The following is a 19,895-nucleotide window of genomic DNA, read 5'->3' as shown; positions in this document are numbered from 1 at the left end:
ATAAATAAAGGTGACAATGTTTCCAATTAAATTGTTGACTTTTTAATGAAATACAGCACACTTTAAATTCAATTGACATTCATAACTTTCTATTGATTTCTGCAAAGATAGAATCTGCTGATGCTGCAGTTGTAGTTCTATATTAGTGTAGATGTCTTCAATAATACATGGATTGCTTGACTATAAGGTATTTTGGTTGAATGAAGCTTACACGTCCAAGCAAATCCTCAAGGAGAATTTGTTTTTCGATGCACAATGACAGTGAATCTCTTATAATTTCATTCATTTAAATAGATCTCATTTTTGATCTATAGTACGGTATTAGCTGAAGAGAGCCCTGAATTTTTTTTTTAATATGCTGCAGGGAATTCATCTTCTTATGCTTCACAAGGCAATTCACCCACAGGATGCACCGGGTTCACATTTTCAACATTTATTCATTTGATGCATCCAAATTACTGATCCTTGTACAAACCAGAATAACAAAATATTCAAAATGATTACATGTTATTCAGTATGTGCCATTCAAGGGACTGTGTATAACAATGACTGGAGAGCTACTATTGTGTTATTCTATTATAGTGCAATGCTAGTCATGTTTTATAAATGACTCTATCTTAATGGCTTTTTAACAAATGTCCTGGTGGTGTTGTCAGGGATGAACTTTATTTTACCTCCTCCCCTAACTGGGCATGAAAAAAGCCTTTTCACAGGTACTGAATTAACAGATTTCCTTACAGGTTATATATATATATATATAACCTGTAAGGAAATCTGTTAATTCAGTATATATATATATATATATATATATATATATATATATATATATATATATTCATATAGAATATTTATATATATATATATATATATATATATATATATATATATATATATATATATATATATATATATATATATTCATCTGCTCTGAACACACCAGTTCAGGCCCCCTGTCTTATTTTCAGCCAGCAGTGACCCTATTCAACATTGATGTAACAACCTCACCTCCTGAGCGATACACACACATGAGCAATTCACAGCCAAGTTACAGAACGCAACCCCAACCCCAACTTTTAGCTATTTTGGAATCAGGTTTATATGCTAAGATCTGAATATTGCTGGACTGGATTGATTGTTCTAGTGTTAGAAGAAGCTCTTCTTTGTGAAGAGGTGAAGCCAGAACAAACAGCCTGAGTACCACTGAAATGCATCCTGTCCTACATTTTTGTTTAATGGTGACTTAATGATTTTCCCAACTCACCCCATCAGAGCAGCCTTGTGGAAATGAGTGTGACAGACTGAAAAATCAATAACATTAATGCAGATATGTGCTGGATAGGAGAAGAGTTTTTTTTAAAGACATAATCACCTCACCCAAGGCTGAACAGTCCTATTGTATGCAAGAGAAGTTCACTTTCCATAACTTCCAGAGGTGATTAATCTCACCCGGACTCATCTGAACACATTCTGAAACCAAATTCACAAAGTGATGTATGATATAATATTTACAGTAAATACTTTCATTTCCTTTCTTCTTCTCACCTCATAAGTCAAATCTCAAACATACTTTATGAAGCTCTCTGCTTTATAATATAAGCTTGTATCTACTTGTAAAATGCTCCAAGGCTGTTGATAGACTCCTGTTATCTGTATTCAAGATTGAGTTGGATTTGACTCATAATTTAGTTATGATTTTTCTCAGTACAGCGACCACCTCTCTTTGAGTGGGGTCTTCTCTGTGATTTTCACATCACCTGCCATTTAATGACCTACAGGACTATGACTACATACCACTAGCATGGTTGACTCATCCCCTTTTACCATACACTGCCCTTCACCACTGTACCTTCAGTTTTCTCCTCATATTTTCACTTATATTTGACATTGCAGTTAAATTCTTCCTTGGCATCTCTTCCTCTGTTTTCCACATGTCCTGTTGTCTAGTGACCAGGATTACTGAAACATTTTTCACAGTTAATCTGATGTGTTAGCCACTTTCTTCCAACATCAGGGCTGTAGCCAGTTTCCCTCTGTTCTCCACACTGGTCAGGTAGAATATCACCTGACGTCAACCTGATGTCTATCCGTGTGATGCATATTTCCATATTTCTATTGTGCCAGGACATTTTCCTTTTGAAGTGTGCCTTTCAAGGACAGGCACAGTCTGAGAGCTAGAAGTGTCAGGATACTACTATAATTGGATGACTGGTTCCTATGTGCCTTGACTACACTTTACAGTGTGTAGTCTCATGGTCTCCAAGTGGTTTTTAACAAGTGGTGTCCCAGATCTGGGAAAGGTTTGGAAAGGTACATGAGGACATTTTCACCAATGCCAAATCATTTCATTTGTTGACTGTGGTTCAAACCACTGGGACATGAAGCATAAGCCCTTCCATGATAAAGTTGTACATTGTGAACAATGCAGTGTGCCAATGTGGAGGATTTCGATAACACCAGGGGCTCATGAAAAGAGCAAGGTACCTTTCCAGTCAGTTCTGGTTGACACTGTAGCATCGTAACTTAGTATTATAAGTTTTTGTCTGAGTTAAAACTGATAGACAAATAGACCCTTTTGAAACTAAGGCGACAATGTGTACCCATGGACAAAGTTATCAAGCTGATATTTACTGGCATTTAAATATAATGGCACACTACCTTCTCATTGTTGATACATGCAAAGCTCTTTTGGCATTACATCACCTCTGATCACAAGTACACCAAACCAGGCATAACATTATGACCACCTTCCAAATATAGATTTTGGTCCACCTTTGCTGCCAAAACAGCCCTGCCCTGTCAGGCACTGTGTATTCTGACACCTTTCTATCAGAACCAGAATTAACTTTTTAGGCAATTTTAGCAACAGTAGCTCGTCTGTTGGATCGAATCACACGGGCCAGCCTTCACTCCCCACATGCATCAATGAGCCTTGGCCGCGAAGACCCTGTCACCAGTTCACCACTGTTCCTTCCTTGGACCACTTTTGATAGATACTGACCACTGCAGACTGGGAACACCCCACAAGAGCTGCAGTTTTGGAAATGCACTGATCCAGTTGTCTAGCCATCACAATTTAGACCTTATCAAACTCGCTCAAATCCTTAGGCTTGCCCATTTTTCCTGCTTCTAACACATCAACTTTGAGGACAAAATGTTCACTTGCTGCCTAATATATCCCACCCACTAACAGGTGCCATGATGAGGAGATAATCATTTATTCACTTCACCTCTCACTGCTCGTAATGTTATGCCTGATCGATGTATACCTATTGATTAAAACAAACAGTGTCATAAAGAAACACGAATTCTCTCAAGTTTTCTCTTTTGTCATTGAAGTCGGTGATCATGCCACATGCCATTTGGACTTCATGAACCATTTATATACACGTTGCCTGGTTCATATGGCTTTTACACGTTCCACATTTTTGCACTTCAATTGATACATCAGAAGAGGCCATTTCCATTCACGGAGGCTACTCAGGTGGACGCTCCATTCTTTTGTTATCTTGAGACTGGACAAGTTCAATTCACTCTTGGCAGGATGTGCATGTGGGTGCAAGATGAGAATACACCCTGGATGTACTCCAGTCCATTGCAGGGCAACAACACCCCCCTTACATACACACACACACACAGCTATGTTTAATTTCAAGTGGCATGTTTTCAGTAGATCGCTTTAACGCTTTAAACCAGAGAACCGGGGGAAAACCCAAGTGTAAAACTGAGGGTTATGTTTGATAGAGAACACAAGGCGTTATCGTGGAAAAAAGGCGTCTGCTAATAGCTGTACATGTAAATGTACTTTATTACAGAAAAAAAATACTGCAGCCACCCAGGTTTGCTTTGTTGACATATTGCTACATCCAAAACTGCATAACGTACGACACCGTAAGAAACATGAAATTAGTACGATAATATGAGTTTTGAAACGTAGCATTCGTTTCAGCATTGGTCCTCTCTCTCCCTCAGTCTCAACTTATTGCTCAAGGCAGCCATTCAGCCCCAAACCCCGACAGTTACTGCGTTGCCAGGTTGGGTTTTTAACCGCAAACGTGTCTATTTTTACATAGCAGTTGGGTGAAACAAAACTGCGTGATCCGATAATAATTAAAAATGTTTTTGGTGTGAACTAGTAATTATATACATATATTGTTCTTTTATCCAACGCTGATTTGAAGTTCAGGCACGTTGTATCAAAAAAGGAGATTTCTGGTTAACCAACACGGAGAAATCTGGCAACCCTGAATGCTGGGAACGTTGGCCAGCGTTTGAGAGCGCAGTTAGGAGATGTATGCATGCACAGTGTGTGCTGGAGTCACTGTGGAGATGCTCAGAAACCTGAATTGGAAGAGCGCGGATTAAATCCTCGTCTGTAACGAACCAAGGAGCTTTAATAATAAAAAAAAAAGCTTCCTCGAAAGGCATACAGGTATTGTCATTACATCCAAAATAGCATGATGTTTATGTTAGAGCATTAATGTATTCCTAAAGGGCACAGTTAAGTTAAATTTGTAGGAGATGGACTTGGGCAAGTCATAGTGTGAAAGTGATTTGTGTTCAGTTGTTCAGTTTGACAGAATAAAAAAAACCCAGCTTCTTTAGGTTATATAGTCACCGTCAAAAAAAAAAAAAAAATCAAATAATTAAATACATTTTCAGAAATAGTTTTTATTTTGATATCAGCACTGGGAAAAGAATAATAAGAAATGGTCGAGATCTTCTGAAGGCTTCTGTATTGTGCGCTGTATGCAATAGTCCTGGAGACTAAATACGCTTTTAAAGTCTGTGGGCGAGCCGCAAAGTGGTCAAGATAGCTGAATGTTAATGGGAAATCACAGTGTAAATTGTTATTACTGCTGTTAAGTCAGTGAGATGAGTTATGCAAACGCTTTTCCCACAGTAGACATTAGTATGGTGAGGCTTTTAAGCGATGCTCTGAAGCGTCTATGCACCTGTGTATGGCATCAACAGGCTCTTTATCCTTTAACCAGCCATGCTTCTGTATTACTGCAGGTTTTAGGTTTTCCTAAACCTAATCTCAGGAAGCGGTGTTGATGATGAATGTAGTCTGATGGTAGAAAAAATGAAAATGTGCAGCAGAAGGGGATCTGAGGACCATGACTGTTAAACCTTTGTGTTAAACTGATGGACTGACATGTTGTGTAAAGCCAATTGATCACGTTTCATTAGTTTCATTAGGACTATTTCATCCATTCTGCCTCCTAGAAATCACAGTTTCGTTTTGTCACCTCTGCCTGGGTGTGATTCAGGTCCAGTTCCCAATTAACCTCTCTGCTCACCTAACTGGCTTTAATTTCTTGGATTGGCTGTGGGATGACAGAGAGTAAAGTATTGGTGAGAAGGGTTGAGAAGCTGATGATCCAGCCCTCCAATCTTTGAAGCAATTTACTTTTGTGTCTGTCACCGATGTGTAGAGGTGCAACTAGAAGATTGCTTTCACTATGTGTGATGGCACTCAATTCTGTCAGATTTAACACATTTCCATTTCCTTCATGTTCTATGAACAGAAACAACTTTCACAGAAACAATTTCAAGCACCATAATCACAGCCAGTAAGTGGACAGTAAAATCAATAAAAGGTGGCTTAAATGAGGGCACTATATTACCTCTGGATTGCTGTGGGAAGTACATTAATACTTCAGTTTTATTCATTTACTGTGTTATTGATTTTGGCTAACTGTTTTGCTGTTCTTGCTGAATACACCCATAGCAGTCCTTGGGGAGTTGGGTAACGTCCATGGTGTCCATCATGTTTCGTTATGACTGTTTTAAAAAGGTGAGTAGTTGAAGTTTTTATTTTGCTGCAGATGAGTCTAATCCTGTTTGCCATGTGAGGAGTGATATGTAAGCCCAGGTGTCATCCCACCTTGCGGGTGGTGGGGAGAAGAAATGCTGTGCTCCATTGCCATGACAACAAGACTTATCGTTCTAACCTGGCTCATACAGATGAGTGCATGGGGCAATCCCATTGTGCCAGTGCCCGAGGCAGGGGAGAGGGAGCGACTAGAGCGGGCACTAAGCCATTCCAAGCAGGACGTGGTGAACCCCAGTGGCACCCAGCGCCTGGAGGACATTGATAATCTAGGACTAGAAGGGGTGAGAGGAGGCAATAGAACAAGCAGTAGCAAAATGAAACCCACCTGGAGCTCCTTAAAGCGAGGATCCAAACTTCCAGGAAAGATACTGGAGGTCTGGACTGAGCAGAACTCTGTAAAGAAAACTGATGAAGATCCAACAGGAGAGGCCAATGCCTCAGTGGACACCACTGATGAGTATGCTTACCCTGATTATAGAGGCAAGGGTTGCATGGACGAGACAGGGTTTGTGTTTGCCATTGGTGAGAAGTTCACTCCTGGACCCTCCACATGCCCTTGCCTGTGCACGGATGAGGGACCCCTGTGTGACCAGCCAGAGTGTCCAAAAGTCCACCCTCGTTGTCTACGTGTGGACACCAGCCAGTGCTGTCCTCAGTGTAAAGAACAGAAGAATTACTGTGAATTCAGAGGAAAGACTTACACATCACTGGAGGAGTTCAAGGTTAGACCATTATAGCTGTAATAATGGCTTCCACTTGATTTTATTTTATTCCATTGCTTTATCGCCGTTAATATTTGTTCTTCTAAAGTGTAAATAATATGTTATTTGTATCTTTTGTTTTTGCCATCACCTTACATTGCAAACATTTCCAGTAATTTTGTTTTACACTGAATATTATTAATAAACTATATACTTCTACCGATATCTATAGTATATTTTGTGTCAGAAAGAAATGACTGTCAGCCCATGTGCCACTCAAATTACACCACTGGTTCCCTGGATGTCTGTTCATCACATAGGTGAATTGAATTTTTGTGCTCTGGTGGACTCAAGTCGAAATAATCTAATATGTGCACATCAATCCTTGATTCACTATTGATTCCAACAGAACAAAAATGTGCTGCATTCTTGTTCTTGTTCTTACTTCTTCTTTGTCTCAGTCAAAGCATTCATCAAAGTCTTTTTTGGATCTTATACTTGGCCACTTGGAATAAACCCATAGCAAGAGGATGTTATTGTTTCCCCTGGTGTTCTATGATCTAAATGGCATCTGTAATCCCAGAGCTGCTATTTAGATGCAAATCATGATGTTAAAATAGAAAGACACGTTTTGGTGGTTATCCATATGACAGTGTTTACTGATTAGTCACAAGCCTTCCTCCGACGCAGCACTTGTGTCATGAGGTGAGAAGCAGTATCAGGTCTACAAATTATTCTTTTTGAACTGTGAGTCACTCGCCAGAGAGAGATTTGTAGCTGCTTGTTGTTTTTACCTGTTGTTATGCCTCTCCTCATTTTCATGCTTTCATGTTTTTCATGAGCTGCTCTTCCTTTGACTTATAATTAGAGACCTCTGCAACACCACACACAAATTAAGTCTATTTACAAAGAGTGGCAATATCTAGGGGCCGGATTTAGTATTCCTAATACATATGCAAAAGGCAACCTTAACAATTAGAGTCTTGGCAGAGGTAACTTAACTGAGAATAATATCTGTTGAGACCCTGAAGGGCTGTTCTCTTATGGAGGTATAGTGTATATCATCTGCATTTTCAGAGTAGATGATATGTTGAGAGTATCTAAGTTGGAATAAGTTCATGCTCAACAAGTTGCCATAAATAAATCCTTTTTATTCTGGCAGAGATAGAGTAGCACACTGTCTGTCGTTCTCTCAGCTGGAGACACTCTTCATGTGTTTTGTGCCTGGTAAATAAAGAAGAGTGAGCATAACCTGTTAGTAAGCATACTTGTTGTTTTCTGGGGCATTAGAGTGCAAGTCTGTGAAAAGCAATACATTAACAAACCAGGGTATAAGCCTCTAGATTTACCACGCAGGCAGAATTAGTTTCTGCATCATGAAACTGCATTTACAAAAAATAGCAGCTACAAAGAAGCAAAGGTGCATCGTGTTCGACTGAGAGCTGGCTTTCAGCTTTAATTTGCAGGAATTTACATCTACATCTGGTAAATGATTTAGGAATTACAGCACTTTATACATGCGATTCTTCCATTTCAAGGGTCCAAAAATTCTTGGACAAATTAACAATCATGCATTAAAGTGTCCATTTTAATACTTGGATGCAAATTCTATGCACCTCCTGAAATCTGAAACCACCAAATGCTAGGATTTCTTCTGCAGTGATTCTCTGCCAGGCCTATTCTTCAGCATTCTTCAATTCCTGCTTGTTCTTGGAGTGTTTTGCCTTCAGCAAGTGAAATGCATACTCAGTTGGATTCAGGTCAGATGATTGACTTGGCCCTTGCAGAACATTCCACTTCTCTGCCTTAAAAGTCATCCTGCTGTTTTTGTCAGTATTTACATCATCAATAAATATAAAAGAACCAGTTCCACTAGCAGCCAAACATGTCCACACAATAAGATATGTGGTATGCTTCAGATCATAAACCGATCATTTCTTTCTCCATACTCTACTCTTCCCATCATTCTGGTACAATTTGATCTTTGTATCATCTCTCTAAATAATGCCCCAGATCTGCATATACATATTTACATCATATTTAACAAAATTTAATCTGGCCTTCCTATATTCAGTTGGTTTACATCTAAAGTAGTAACTAAACCCTCTGTAGTGACTGCAGTGAATTATTTAATTTTAACTCAATTATACTGTGATTACAGTATATGATAGACAGCTAAAATAACAAAAACTGTTTAAACATTTATGAACCTGACTGTGTTTACTGTGTAGAGTGTATATACTATAAATACACTTTATGTCTGAAGTTTTGTGGACATCTGACCATCACATCCATATGTGGTTTTTCCCCAGACTGTTGCAACAAAGATGGAATGCTGTAGCACTATAGTTTCCCTTCACTAGAACTGTGGTCCAAGCCTGTTCTAGCATGACAGTGTGCTCCATATAGACAAGGTTGGCCAAGTTTGGAGCAGAAGTGGCCCGAGCCCTGACCTCAACCCCACTGAATACCATAGGGATAAACTGGAATGCTGACTGTGTGCCAGGCCTCCTCGCCTGACATAAGGGCCTGACCTTACTAATGAACAATCCAACATCTATTGGAAAGCCTTCCAAGAAGAGTAAAGGTTATTATAACAGCAATGCAGAGACCAGCTCCATGTTAATAGCCATGGTAATGGCAGGGGTACATATGGGTGTGATGGTCAGGTGTCCACATACTTTTGGCCATAGTGGACCTATATATATATATATATATATATATATATATATATATATATATATATATATATATATATATATATATATATATACATGTACACTGTAATGTAGAGTGTGTTTGGTTTTACTTTGTTGTGTATGTATGTAATGGTTATGTTGGTTTATGTATTTAGGTATCTCCATGTGAGAAATGCCGATGTGAACCCAGTGGAGAGGTTTTGTGTTCTGTCTCAGCTTGCCCGCAGACAGAGTGTGTGGATCCCATATATGAGCCTGACCAGTGCTGCCCAGTGTGCAAGAGCGGTGAGTCTTCTATCTTCTGCTCCCTCCCATTCCTCTTTTTTTTCTTTACATTCTATGCCTTAATCTCGCTTGGTCTATCTCCCTCCCTGTCTTTATTTCTGCCTTTTTTTCCTCATCCCCCACTGAGTCTCCCCGACTCCTATAAGCAAAGTGAAAATCACTTCTCAGAAGTGACTGCAGTGACTTGCCTGCAGTACGTTCAATTACCTCCCCTCACAGTTCACCAGAAAGACAGCATGATAGAAGTGTGTCTCTACCATGAGTGGGCTTTGCATGTGTTTTCATCTCATTCACCCATTGACAACCTGAACTTTTACATTCAGACGACATAACAGGTTTAGATGTTTCAATAAAATATTTCTCCGAACTGTCACGGTGTTAAACGTGTTTGCTACAGTTTACTTTCTTCCGAGCAAGTAAATAACTGCTTACCGTATTAAAGCACAATAAAGATTTCATTTAAGAAATAAATAGCCAAAATAGCCGTTAGATTGTTTCTTCATAACATATAATCTGGCACTGATCAGAATTTACAAAACACAAAACAACTAATGCTTTTCCTAAGGTGGAAAAGCATTAGGTTCTTTGTAAGCTATCATTTGAATGCATGACAATGAAAAACTTGAATAGGGCCAAAATCTGCAGATGCATTAAGTTTTAAAATGACTTGATACTGTTTTCCATTAGCAACATTAATAGAATGGAGATGTTCTTTCACCAGTACTTGCACTAATGAACCATCAGAGTTCCTCAGCCTGATTTATGAAGGTGAGATGAGGTGATTAACTCTAGCAGGTGTTTCAGTGCCTGCTTTCACCAGCCCAAGGCCACTGATGATTAAACATTTGCACACTCACACACATACACACACACTCACAAAAACAATGTTATCACTTTATTTGTCTGGGAAAAAACTGTAGAGTAGGCTGCGGAAAAGCACTCAATCGGGAAACTGCCGAGAATAGAAAAGACTCCATTTTCTGCAGTGCTAGGATGCTGTCTGATCAGTGTAAATGAAAAATTTGTCTTTGCACTTTTACTTTTCTGGGCTGTGCCTGCTGGCACAATTTGGCTAATAAAATGAGCTAAAAAGCCTGAACATTGCATAAAAATGAGCGTGTGTGTGTTTGTGTGTGTGTGTGTGTGTGTGTGTGGGAGGATGGGTGTGTGGATTGCAGAATCAGAACACATTACAGTGTTTTGGGGAAAGTTTGCAGCATCACAGATTATATGGAGCCGTAGCAATCTGAGATCATTTCAAACAGCACATCGTACACCGTGTCTCCCTGTGCTTCGTCTCTGATCCTAATCTAACATGGCACCGTTAGCTATGTTGCTTTCTTCAGCAAAACAGGATGACAACTCGGGATATGGATCTCAGGCTTGGCAGCTAAAGTTCTGTGCTTAGTTGTCAATAAACTAGAGAAGGGTATTATTTTAAGGAGGCATCTAAATGAATTAAGAGGAATTTTGTTAAGCCTGGCTTGGATGAGCAGCATATCTGAATACATTGATATAGAGCCCATGAAACAGAAAAGCAAATGCCAACAAGAACAGGGGTGGTATTAAGATTGAAGCACCAAACACAGCAGAACAAATGCCAGTGTGTGCACTCAAGCGGTCAGGATTTATGCTTTTAAGATGAGTTGGAACTCTTTCCTCTCTGCAGAGAATTACAGTTGCTGGTATTTTACAATATTTCACAAGACCACCTAATTTCAGAGTGTGCTTACCAGGTGTTGCGAAATAAAAATTTAAATGCATTTTTCTTCTGCAGTGTGACGAACTACTTATTTGGGAAGGTGGGGGTTTTTACTTTATTCATCCAAATTTGATTGGCATGTGAAAAAGGCGCAGGCCAAAACCAACATGGAGTCAGGTCTAGATACTAGTCGATTGTGAAGTACAACTCACCTGCAACACCACAGGCACACTCATTAGTGGAGCCAGAGATGGAGGAAAAGGTTGAAAATTTTGTTCCAGGGTCAGGCCATAATTATTTAAGGATGTGTACATGCAGCTGAGAACAGCAAAAAGCAAAGGCCAAAGTTTGTGCTCCCCCTGCGAGCAACTCAACGTGTTACAAATGGTAAATGATTCTGCAATAAAATAGTCAAAAATGTGACAAGGAAGGATGACTTGCTGAGTCAGGTAGGATTCTATTTGAGTAATTTTCAGATTCAGTTTCAGCACATTTTGATATAAAACACTGGCGCTTCTTTTTATTTCCTGATGTTTAGAGTATCTACCAAGTGTGGTAAAATTTTCGAGGGTTGTGTTGCAGAGGTCTCGGGTACAAAGTGTCTGGAACAGATGTGGTGTGATAGGTAGGCAGATGCTCAGACCTCCTGAGATTTACACACATCAGAAGTAAGACTTCAAAGCCTTGTTCTGTGACACTACAGGATGGCAGCTTTGTAAGTCAGCTTGCGCAAAGTTAGTCTGCAATCCTAATAAGGATCAGCGGTGCACCACCCCAACATCAGTGTCTTAAATCTTACTTTGTGCACATCTCTTTTTTTTTGGCATAGTTCTTAGTCAAAACAGAGCCAGTGTGATTGTTTAATTTGAGCCATTAAGCGCCTATTATCATCTGGCTGACACTCATTTGGTCTGGTTACAAGAAAGAGAGCCCTCAGTCTGGGGTTTTTGAAAAAATGGAATGTCTTCTGAATGAAATGATGATAATAGCTGGTGAAGAAAAGAAGAAATTGGAGGTGTCATCTTCATTTTGGATCGTGGACTTGACGCAAAATGGGAAGGCGCTGTGGAGAATCAGTAAATAAACCGGATGCTGGCAGTTCTCCTGTAATCATAATCATGCACCCAGTCAATGCTGAGCACACAGTCTGGCCAGCTTATATCAGGTCTCACAGAAAGCCGGCAACTCAAAGGGGATATATATCTATCATTTTCACAGTTATTAGGGTATTTTATCATTTCTTCTATTTCTCCTGTGGCCAGGGCAGGCCACTATAAAAAAAAAACTGCAGCTAAACCAAGGACAGTTTGAGCCTCCTGAAAGCCTTCATCATGGCGTTGGACATTGCATCATATTCACCTAAATATCATTAATTTTATGTGGGTGTTAGAACATGAAAAGCAAAGAGATTTTTGAAAGCAGTCCAGGGGATTGATGTCACCATTTGTTGCTTATGAAGAGGCGAGGTTTAGGTCTTTTTCAGGACTGCTGAATGGAGCATTATGTGCAGTCCCTGGGATGTGTTGCTGGGGCGGTATGCTGGGAGACACTTGAGGAAGTGCCATGGGGTTGAGATGAAAGTGAGTGCTATTGGTAACATCCACCACAGGCAGTTGTTCATGAATATCAAAGAACATCTGCGAGCGGCAGCATCGTTGGGAATCGAATTGAAGGTGCAAACACACTCACACAATCGTGTCTAGCATGCAGGCTGTGCTTTTAGTCACTCACAGGCTGTCATTAAATACAAGACTTGACATTAAACATTTTCCTTCATTTAAGGCGCAGCAGAGTAGTGCCAGAAATGTCACTCTGTCTTGGAAGGAGGAAAAAAATCTAATATTTTGAATAGCTGGGTGCATCAAGTCAAACATGTAACAACTTCACAAGTGTTGCACAACCACAAATAAGATACTTTCAGATTGGATGCCGTCATGTTTTTCAACTGGTTTACCACACAGGCAGAACATGTCTTCCTCTTGTACCATAACAGGAGCTCACAGCATGGTGTTGTAGAAGCTTTTTAAGAGCACAGTCTTGCTGCCTATTTCCCCACTGTGCACTCAGTTTTGGCGACCCTCCGTCGTGCAAGCCATTGCCTTGGCAACACACGGAAAAACAGGCGCTCTTCTTGAAGAGCTTAGACACTGGGGTCACCGTGAAGCCAAGCAGGTTGTAGTAAACAGGGCGAGTGAGAGCTGAAAGCCCTTCACGCTGTGGAATAGCAGACAGAGAGGCCACAATTCTGGGGATTAGGCGCTCTCATGTTTTCAAATGAGATATATAGATGATTGGGTAAAATATTCATGGCAGATTATGACGGGCTTTTCAGGGTTCGTTATGAGTGCTGAAGACATCACGTAGGGTTCATGAGTGGAATATACACTCACTGATCATTATACTAATACTGGGCTGGGCCTCCCTTTGCTCTCAAAACAGTTTCAGTTCTCCATGGTACAGAATCCACAATCTGTTGGTATCATTTCCAGGCGTTCTCCTGGATTCAGTGGGAAAGGCCACTGAAAAATAGTGAACTCATTGTTATGTTCATGAAGCCAGTCTGAGATGAACTTTGCTTTGTGACATGGTGCATTATCATGTTGGAGCCATTAAAAGGTGGGTAAATTGTGGCCATGATGGGATGCACACGGTCAGCAACAAAACTCAAACAGGCTGGGGCACTCAAGCAATGCTGGTGTTATGGTGTGAAGAGAACATTCCCCACATTATTATACCACTCCCATGGTTCCCGGTTCATGGATTCATGCTGTTAGTATCAGATACTGAACCTACCATCTGTGTGCCTCAGAAGCAATTATGATTCATTAGAAATTCACCTGTCCAGTTTTGGTGAGTCTGTGTCCACTGCAGCCTCAGCTTTCTGTTCTTCACTGAAAAAATTGGAATTCTGTTGTTCTAGCCCAACTATGCCAAAGTTCTACGTGTTGTGCATTCTGAGTTGCTTTTCCGATTACCACAATGTACAAAGTGGTTACCTGAGTTATTGTAGTCTTTCTGTCTCATTTCACCAGTCTGGCCATTCTCAGTTAACCTCTCTCATCAACAAGGCGTTTCTGAATGCAGAACTGATGCTCACTGGATGCTTTTTTTTCTTTATTGCACTATTCTGAGTAAACTCTAAAGATAGTTGTGCATGAAAATCTCAGGAAATCAGCAATCATAAATAATCAAACCATCCTGTCTGGTACCAAAAATCATGTCATGATCAAAATCACAGAGATCACATTTTCCTCCGTTCTGATAGATGATGTAAAAATGTGTCAGAAGCGTCTGACACATATCTGCATGATTTTCTGCACTGCTGCAATATGATTGGCAGATTAGATAACTTCATGAATCAGTAGGTGTATATGTATTTCTTATAAAGTGCACTGTGAGTGTGTATATGTACACCTGGAACAGTATTTTGTAACAAGATTGTATTGTATCTAATAGTCAGAAAAACGAAGAGTAAAAATCATCAGTGTAATGTTTCAAGCAATGTATCCAACAATATTCCAATTTTATTTTCTTTGCATTTTGGTATTAGGGGTAAAGGAGGTTGCATGCCATCTATGCATGCTAATTGGCTTTAACTGATAACAGAAACCCAGAGCAACATGTGAATTTTAATGATAATAGCTTAATTAATTAATGTGTTAGCAAAAACATGGCTCTCTTCCCATAGCCCGACACCACCGAAAAGAAAACCAAACTTCATTTTTCCTCCAGCACTACAAAGCAAGGTCATTTAGCTGCATTTATAATGCATGTGTGCTGAAAGACTGCATTAGAGGGAGATCTTTTGCTGTGATTCTGAGTGCAGTGTTCATTTGCTATGCTTTGGGCTCTCTTCAAGAGCATGAGCTCTAATGAGGTATAAAAGATCATACCGTTTTCAGGGATCAAGCTTTTCTCCTCCTTTACTCTTTATCTCAATTACTGGTGAAGCATAGGGAAATGAAGCTCATCCCTGAATGCACCAAAGAGTGTCTAATGGCATTCCCCTTTTGAGTCTAACCCCCACACTGCTGCTTTGGTTCTTCTGATAAGGGTTAGGACCAGGGATCTCTTTTAACTGTTTTAAAAAATGTGGTGCTGTTTGCAAGTTTATTTTACACTTCATCGTTCTTCTGCTTCATCTCTCTTCCCCTCTGTGTAACTGTTCATTACCAAGTTTGATGAATGTGTGTAAAAATCATCTTTGCTATAACAGCTACATTTACAGAAGTCATATTAACTAATATTCAGAGTCAGAGATTAATGTGGGATGCAAATGTTCTTGATGGAACAGCAATGACAGTGTCATTTCCATAAACAGACTTGGTATTCAGGAGGGACTCTGAAACTCAGATTGAAATGATTATAAATACAACTGCACTGACGTTTTGACAGCATCAACTAAATATTCATGCAGATTGATGCACCTATATCCCCGAGAGTGCACCACTTCTGTCTATGATAATGCCTTTGTAGAGGCTGAAAAGCCTAATATCTAGGCATGGTGCATATCAGTCTGTTGTGGGGAAAAAAAAAGAAAAGAATGCCTGTTGCCCAGACCCGGTGTCAGAGGCAATTAAAATGGCATTTTGTGAATGTGTCATTTACAGGAAAAAAATGCATTTTGTAGTGTTATTTTTTTTTAACTTAAAAGGTCAGCATAGCACACATCATGAAATGGCAGCACATGTGCTAGTTCCCTTGAATCATTTCAACTTCTTGATCAGCCATACAGAAAGTCTTAGGGGTATCAGAGCCAATCTCTCTTACAATAGTAGCCAAGCAAGGAAGCTGAAATCCCTATTTTTTGTTTCATCAGTAGCTGAATGTGTTCTTACAATGCCTAGATTTAGGCCTTTGTCACTGATGTGCCCTTCAGAAAAAAATTAGTAGAGTTCTTTGTGATAAACATAAAAAAAAGTAATGGTTCTCCATCACACAGTCGAGTCCATAGATATTCGTATCAGTGATCGTATTTTTTTCCCCCTCTGTCACACAGTGGATTTGATATGAAGGAATCAGCTTAAATTCAAACGGCTTAGGATTTAGTCATTTTTAACAAAGGTTCTCCATTTTCACAGGCTCAAAAGTAATTGGACAAACATAATTTTTCCTCCCTTGAGCTGCTTTGCCAGGCATATTTACTGCAGCATCCTTCAGTTGTTGCTTGTTTGTGGGTCTTTCCTCCTTTAGATTTGTCTACAATAAGATAAAATCATGCTTAATTGGGTTGATCATCTGTACTGTGAAGTGCTGTCCTAGATGTGCAGCATTTAATTGAACCTAAGCAGAAATTATAACTCTAACCACAACACCTGCTTTATTTTTTTTATCAGATGAACATTAATGAACATCATTGACCCAGTTCCATTAGCAGCCATACATGCCCATGCCATGTTTGACAGATGATGTGGTATGCTTTCAATCCTTCTCTCCCCATCATTCTGATACAAGTCAATCTTGGTTTCATCTGTCCATAGAACTTTTTTCCAGAACTGGCCAGGTTTTTGTAGACGTTTTCTAGCGAAGTCTAATCCGTCGTTTGTGTTCTTCAGTGTTACTCGTGGTTTGCATCTTAAACTACTCTGTAAAGCCTCAGTATTTACATTCATGAATTCGTCTCTTGATGGTAGACTCTGACAATATGCCTACCTCCTCATGACTTGACTTGATGTTGTGAAGGGGCTTTTTCTTCACCAAGGAAAGAATTCTGCTATCATCCACTTGAGTTGTCTTTCGTGGTCTTCCAGGCCTTTTGATGTTGCTGAGCTCTCCAGTGCATTTCGTCTTTTAAAGAATGGACCACAATGTTGATTTGGCTGCTACTAACACTTCTGCTATCTCTTTGAAAAGTCTGTTTTTTTCTTTCAGCCTAATGATGGCCTCCTTCTTTTGCATCAACACCTTTTTGGACTGCAGATTGAGCGTTCCCAGGAACAGCTAACAAATTTAATTTGAAATTTAACACTCGGAATCAACTCTATAGACCTTTCGTTTCCTTGTCATAAAATAACGAGGAAGCAGGCCACACCCTGCCATGAACTTGCTTATCGGTCAATTGTCCAATTAATTTTAAGCCTGTGAAAATAGAGAGACTATGGGAAGAAATGGCTGTAATTCCTAAATGGTTAAAGGAGAATTTTTGCTAAACCCATTAAAGCTAAAAGCCTACACTTCATTTAAATTCCATTATCGTGGTGTGCAGAGGCAAAATCGCAAAATCTGAGTCACTGTCTAAATACTTATGAACCCGACTGTATATTGATTAGTGTGCTTAATGCAATGACATTACACTTCTTATTTCTTAAGCATTTCCTGTCAAAAGACAGATAGGGGTCTTTATATTGCACGTCCATAAATCCTTTACACCTTAATTTCTCTACCTAGTAATTATCTTTGGTCTGACTTTGTAATGTGATCATGTTTTATGTAAACCCTGAGGCTGAGGTCTCCAGTGTCTGAGCAGTATGTTTTGTCATGTAACGGTTTTCCTTTGAGATCCCCAAGAGGACCATTTCCATGCTGATTGCTGTCTGTGTGAGGTTATGCTGAAGTAGAACACAAAAGGACTGCAGGCAAATGAGATCATTCAGGCTGCATTTATGTACATCAGCAGACGGAGGGGGAAAATGGACATTGTACACTAAAACCATTTTAATGTTTAACTATTAAGGTATTTCAAACTCTACTGCTATTACTGAAACCCCATTAACAGCTACAAAGAGGAACACATGTTGTAGGCTCTGGAATCATCTTCATCATTCTCTGAAGACCTGCATTGTATGTAACGATTTGCATTTAAACTCAGCTATGTTGCATTACATTTTGCTGTGCTTTAAATGTGGCAGAGCTACACGCTGAGCACATCACTGCATTTTGTTAAATCTTTACAGAACATGGGGCTGGGCTGAGAATCAATTCAGTTGCATTGCTTGGGCTGCAATCAGTGGAGCACAGGTTGAGAATTTTTTTCTACATTTGGTGATGTGCCTTTGGACTCCTAAAAGCCATTATGTGCTTCTGACAACAAATCTACAAACCAACTTTTCTCTTCGTAATTTTCAAAGAAAATGAGCTGGGGAAATAATACTTACTGAATGTCACAAAGACAAACTCAAATGCTAAACACAACCAAAATTCATTACATTGCATTTCATTGCTGCTGTTTTCACCCAAAGTGTAGACACACCATTTGGAGAAAAATAATGATGTGCTTAGTTTAGCACTGATATTATAAAAGCTCCATGTTGCTTTTTATTGTAGCACTTTCCTGTGTGTCACGTATTCATGGTATGTCTTCTTTTTTGTAATGACTAGCATGAATTTCTCTCCATAGTAAACAAATGGATTTGTACACAGGTTATTTTCTCCGTGTATTTTAACAATGAGCCTGACTGTGTTTCAATTTTTTCTCTCTGTGCATTTAGGACCCAACTGTTACGCGGACACTGCAGTGATCCCAGCGGGCCGCGAGGTTAAGATTGACGACTGCACCATCTGCTACTGCACGTATGAGGAAGGTACCTGGCGCATTGAACGGCAGGCCACCTGCAGCAGGAACGAGTGCCAACGAAGCTAGGGATACCTACAGCTCACACTATACCCAGCCTTCACCTAGACAGCTGTCAGTCTGGAGGACACAGCCCAGCTGGGCTCTGTAACGGCCCAACAGCAGCACTGAGCCTCACACACACTGCTGGGATTTTGGGGGATTACATCTGTCATGACTGTCTGTGACAGCTCGTCATGATCTGACCTCAGTAGCATTGTCAGTTAGCCTCGGAGAAAGGCCAGTGGCCAGGCCACATTGTTCTACATTCCTCATGCCGTTGCAGAGCCTGAAATATGACATAAAGTGTCATGTAAAGTGCTGTGTTCCTGATACTGTTAAATATTCACAAGCTGGAGCAAGGGGCATGGGGGGATCAATTCAGTTATATTACTATATCGACTTTGTATTGAGATTTCTAACTAGTGTAATAAAAGATATTTATTTACATATGTATTGATAAAATTGCAGAGACAGGAGGAAATTTGATTTACAGTTAAATTATATTTTTTATAGCTACAGGATTTTGATATGTTGTTATATATGTAACAGGGTCGGAATTTAGTGCTACTCATTAGAATGTATACAGAATAAACAGCTGTCACTGCGGATGAAGGCAAAACGTTGTCAGACGTCAGGAAGACAAGCTGTAGCCAGCAATCAAATGATAAACACACTTCTCAGCATGTTCCACAGCACAATGGATGTGATAACAGTTTCAGCAAATTAAAGGGGGAAAAAATAGGAGCTGTTTATGATGTTTATACCTTAGGTTTTTCTTGTGTTCTGAACTGAAGTACATTTTAACAAGAAAGTGTTTCTGTATTTGTGTTTCCATGTTTCAAATAAATCAAGTTACACTGTGCTCTATCATGTAAGCCTTAAACATATCTGGTTCTGCAGTTAACTGGGGACACTGTCCTGGCCTTTTTTTTCTTTCTTTTTTTTTTTAAAAAAAAGAGGTTTTCTCAAAATGTGGTGATTTGGAAGAAAAAAAATCAATTGAAATGAAATTCTCAGTTGTCCAAAGGTCTGAATGGAACCCAGCTGTTACTTATGAAAGACTGCGGCTTCCTTGCATTTCTTTGAAACTAAATTAAGGTTTGGATGATTGCATCAGAAG

The 19,895-nt window shown here is 39.6% G+C and overlaps 1 protein-coding gene across 2 annotated transcripts; it reads left to right on the top strand.

Annotated features, from left to right (window-relative positions):
- Nucleotides 1–4,289: 4,289 nt before the first annotated feature.
- vwc2 (von Willebrand factor C domain containing 2) lies at nucleotides 4,290–19,645 on the top strand. Of its 2 annotated transcripts, none has more exons than XM_058386831.1 (4): nucleotides 4,290–4,429; nucleotides 5,829–6,558; nucleotides 9,392–9,521; nucleotides 18,651–19,645. In XM_058386831.1, the coding sequence occupies exons 2-4, from the start codon at nucleotides 5,911–5,913 to the stop codon at nucleotides 18,800–18,802; spliced, it is 930 nt and encodes a 309-aa protein (XP_058242814.1). In that variant the 5' UTR covers nucleotides 4,290–4,429; nucleotides 5,829–5,910; the 3' UTR covers nucleotides 18,803–19,645. The 2 variants fall into 2 exon arrangements, with proteins under 2 accessions (XP_058242814.1, XP_058242815.1); XM_058386832.1 differs by having other exon boundaries at nucleotides 4,316–4,429; nucleotides 5,732–6,558.
- Nucleotides 19,646–19,895: the final 250 nt, after the last annotated feature.

Source organism: Hemibagrus wyckioides, linkage group LG03 (assembly GCF_019097595.1).
Source record: "Hemibagrus wyckioides isolate EC202008001 linkage group LG03, SWU_Hwy_1.0, whole genome shotgun sequence".
NCBI classification, from domain to species: domain Eukaryota; kingdom Metazoa; phylum Chordata; class Actinopteri; order Siluriformes; family Bagridae; genus Hemibagrus; species Hemibagrus wyckioides.
The sequence above is the reverse complement of the archived record's forward strand: the minus strand, read 5'-3'. Positions and strand labels throughout refer to the sequence as shown.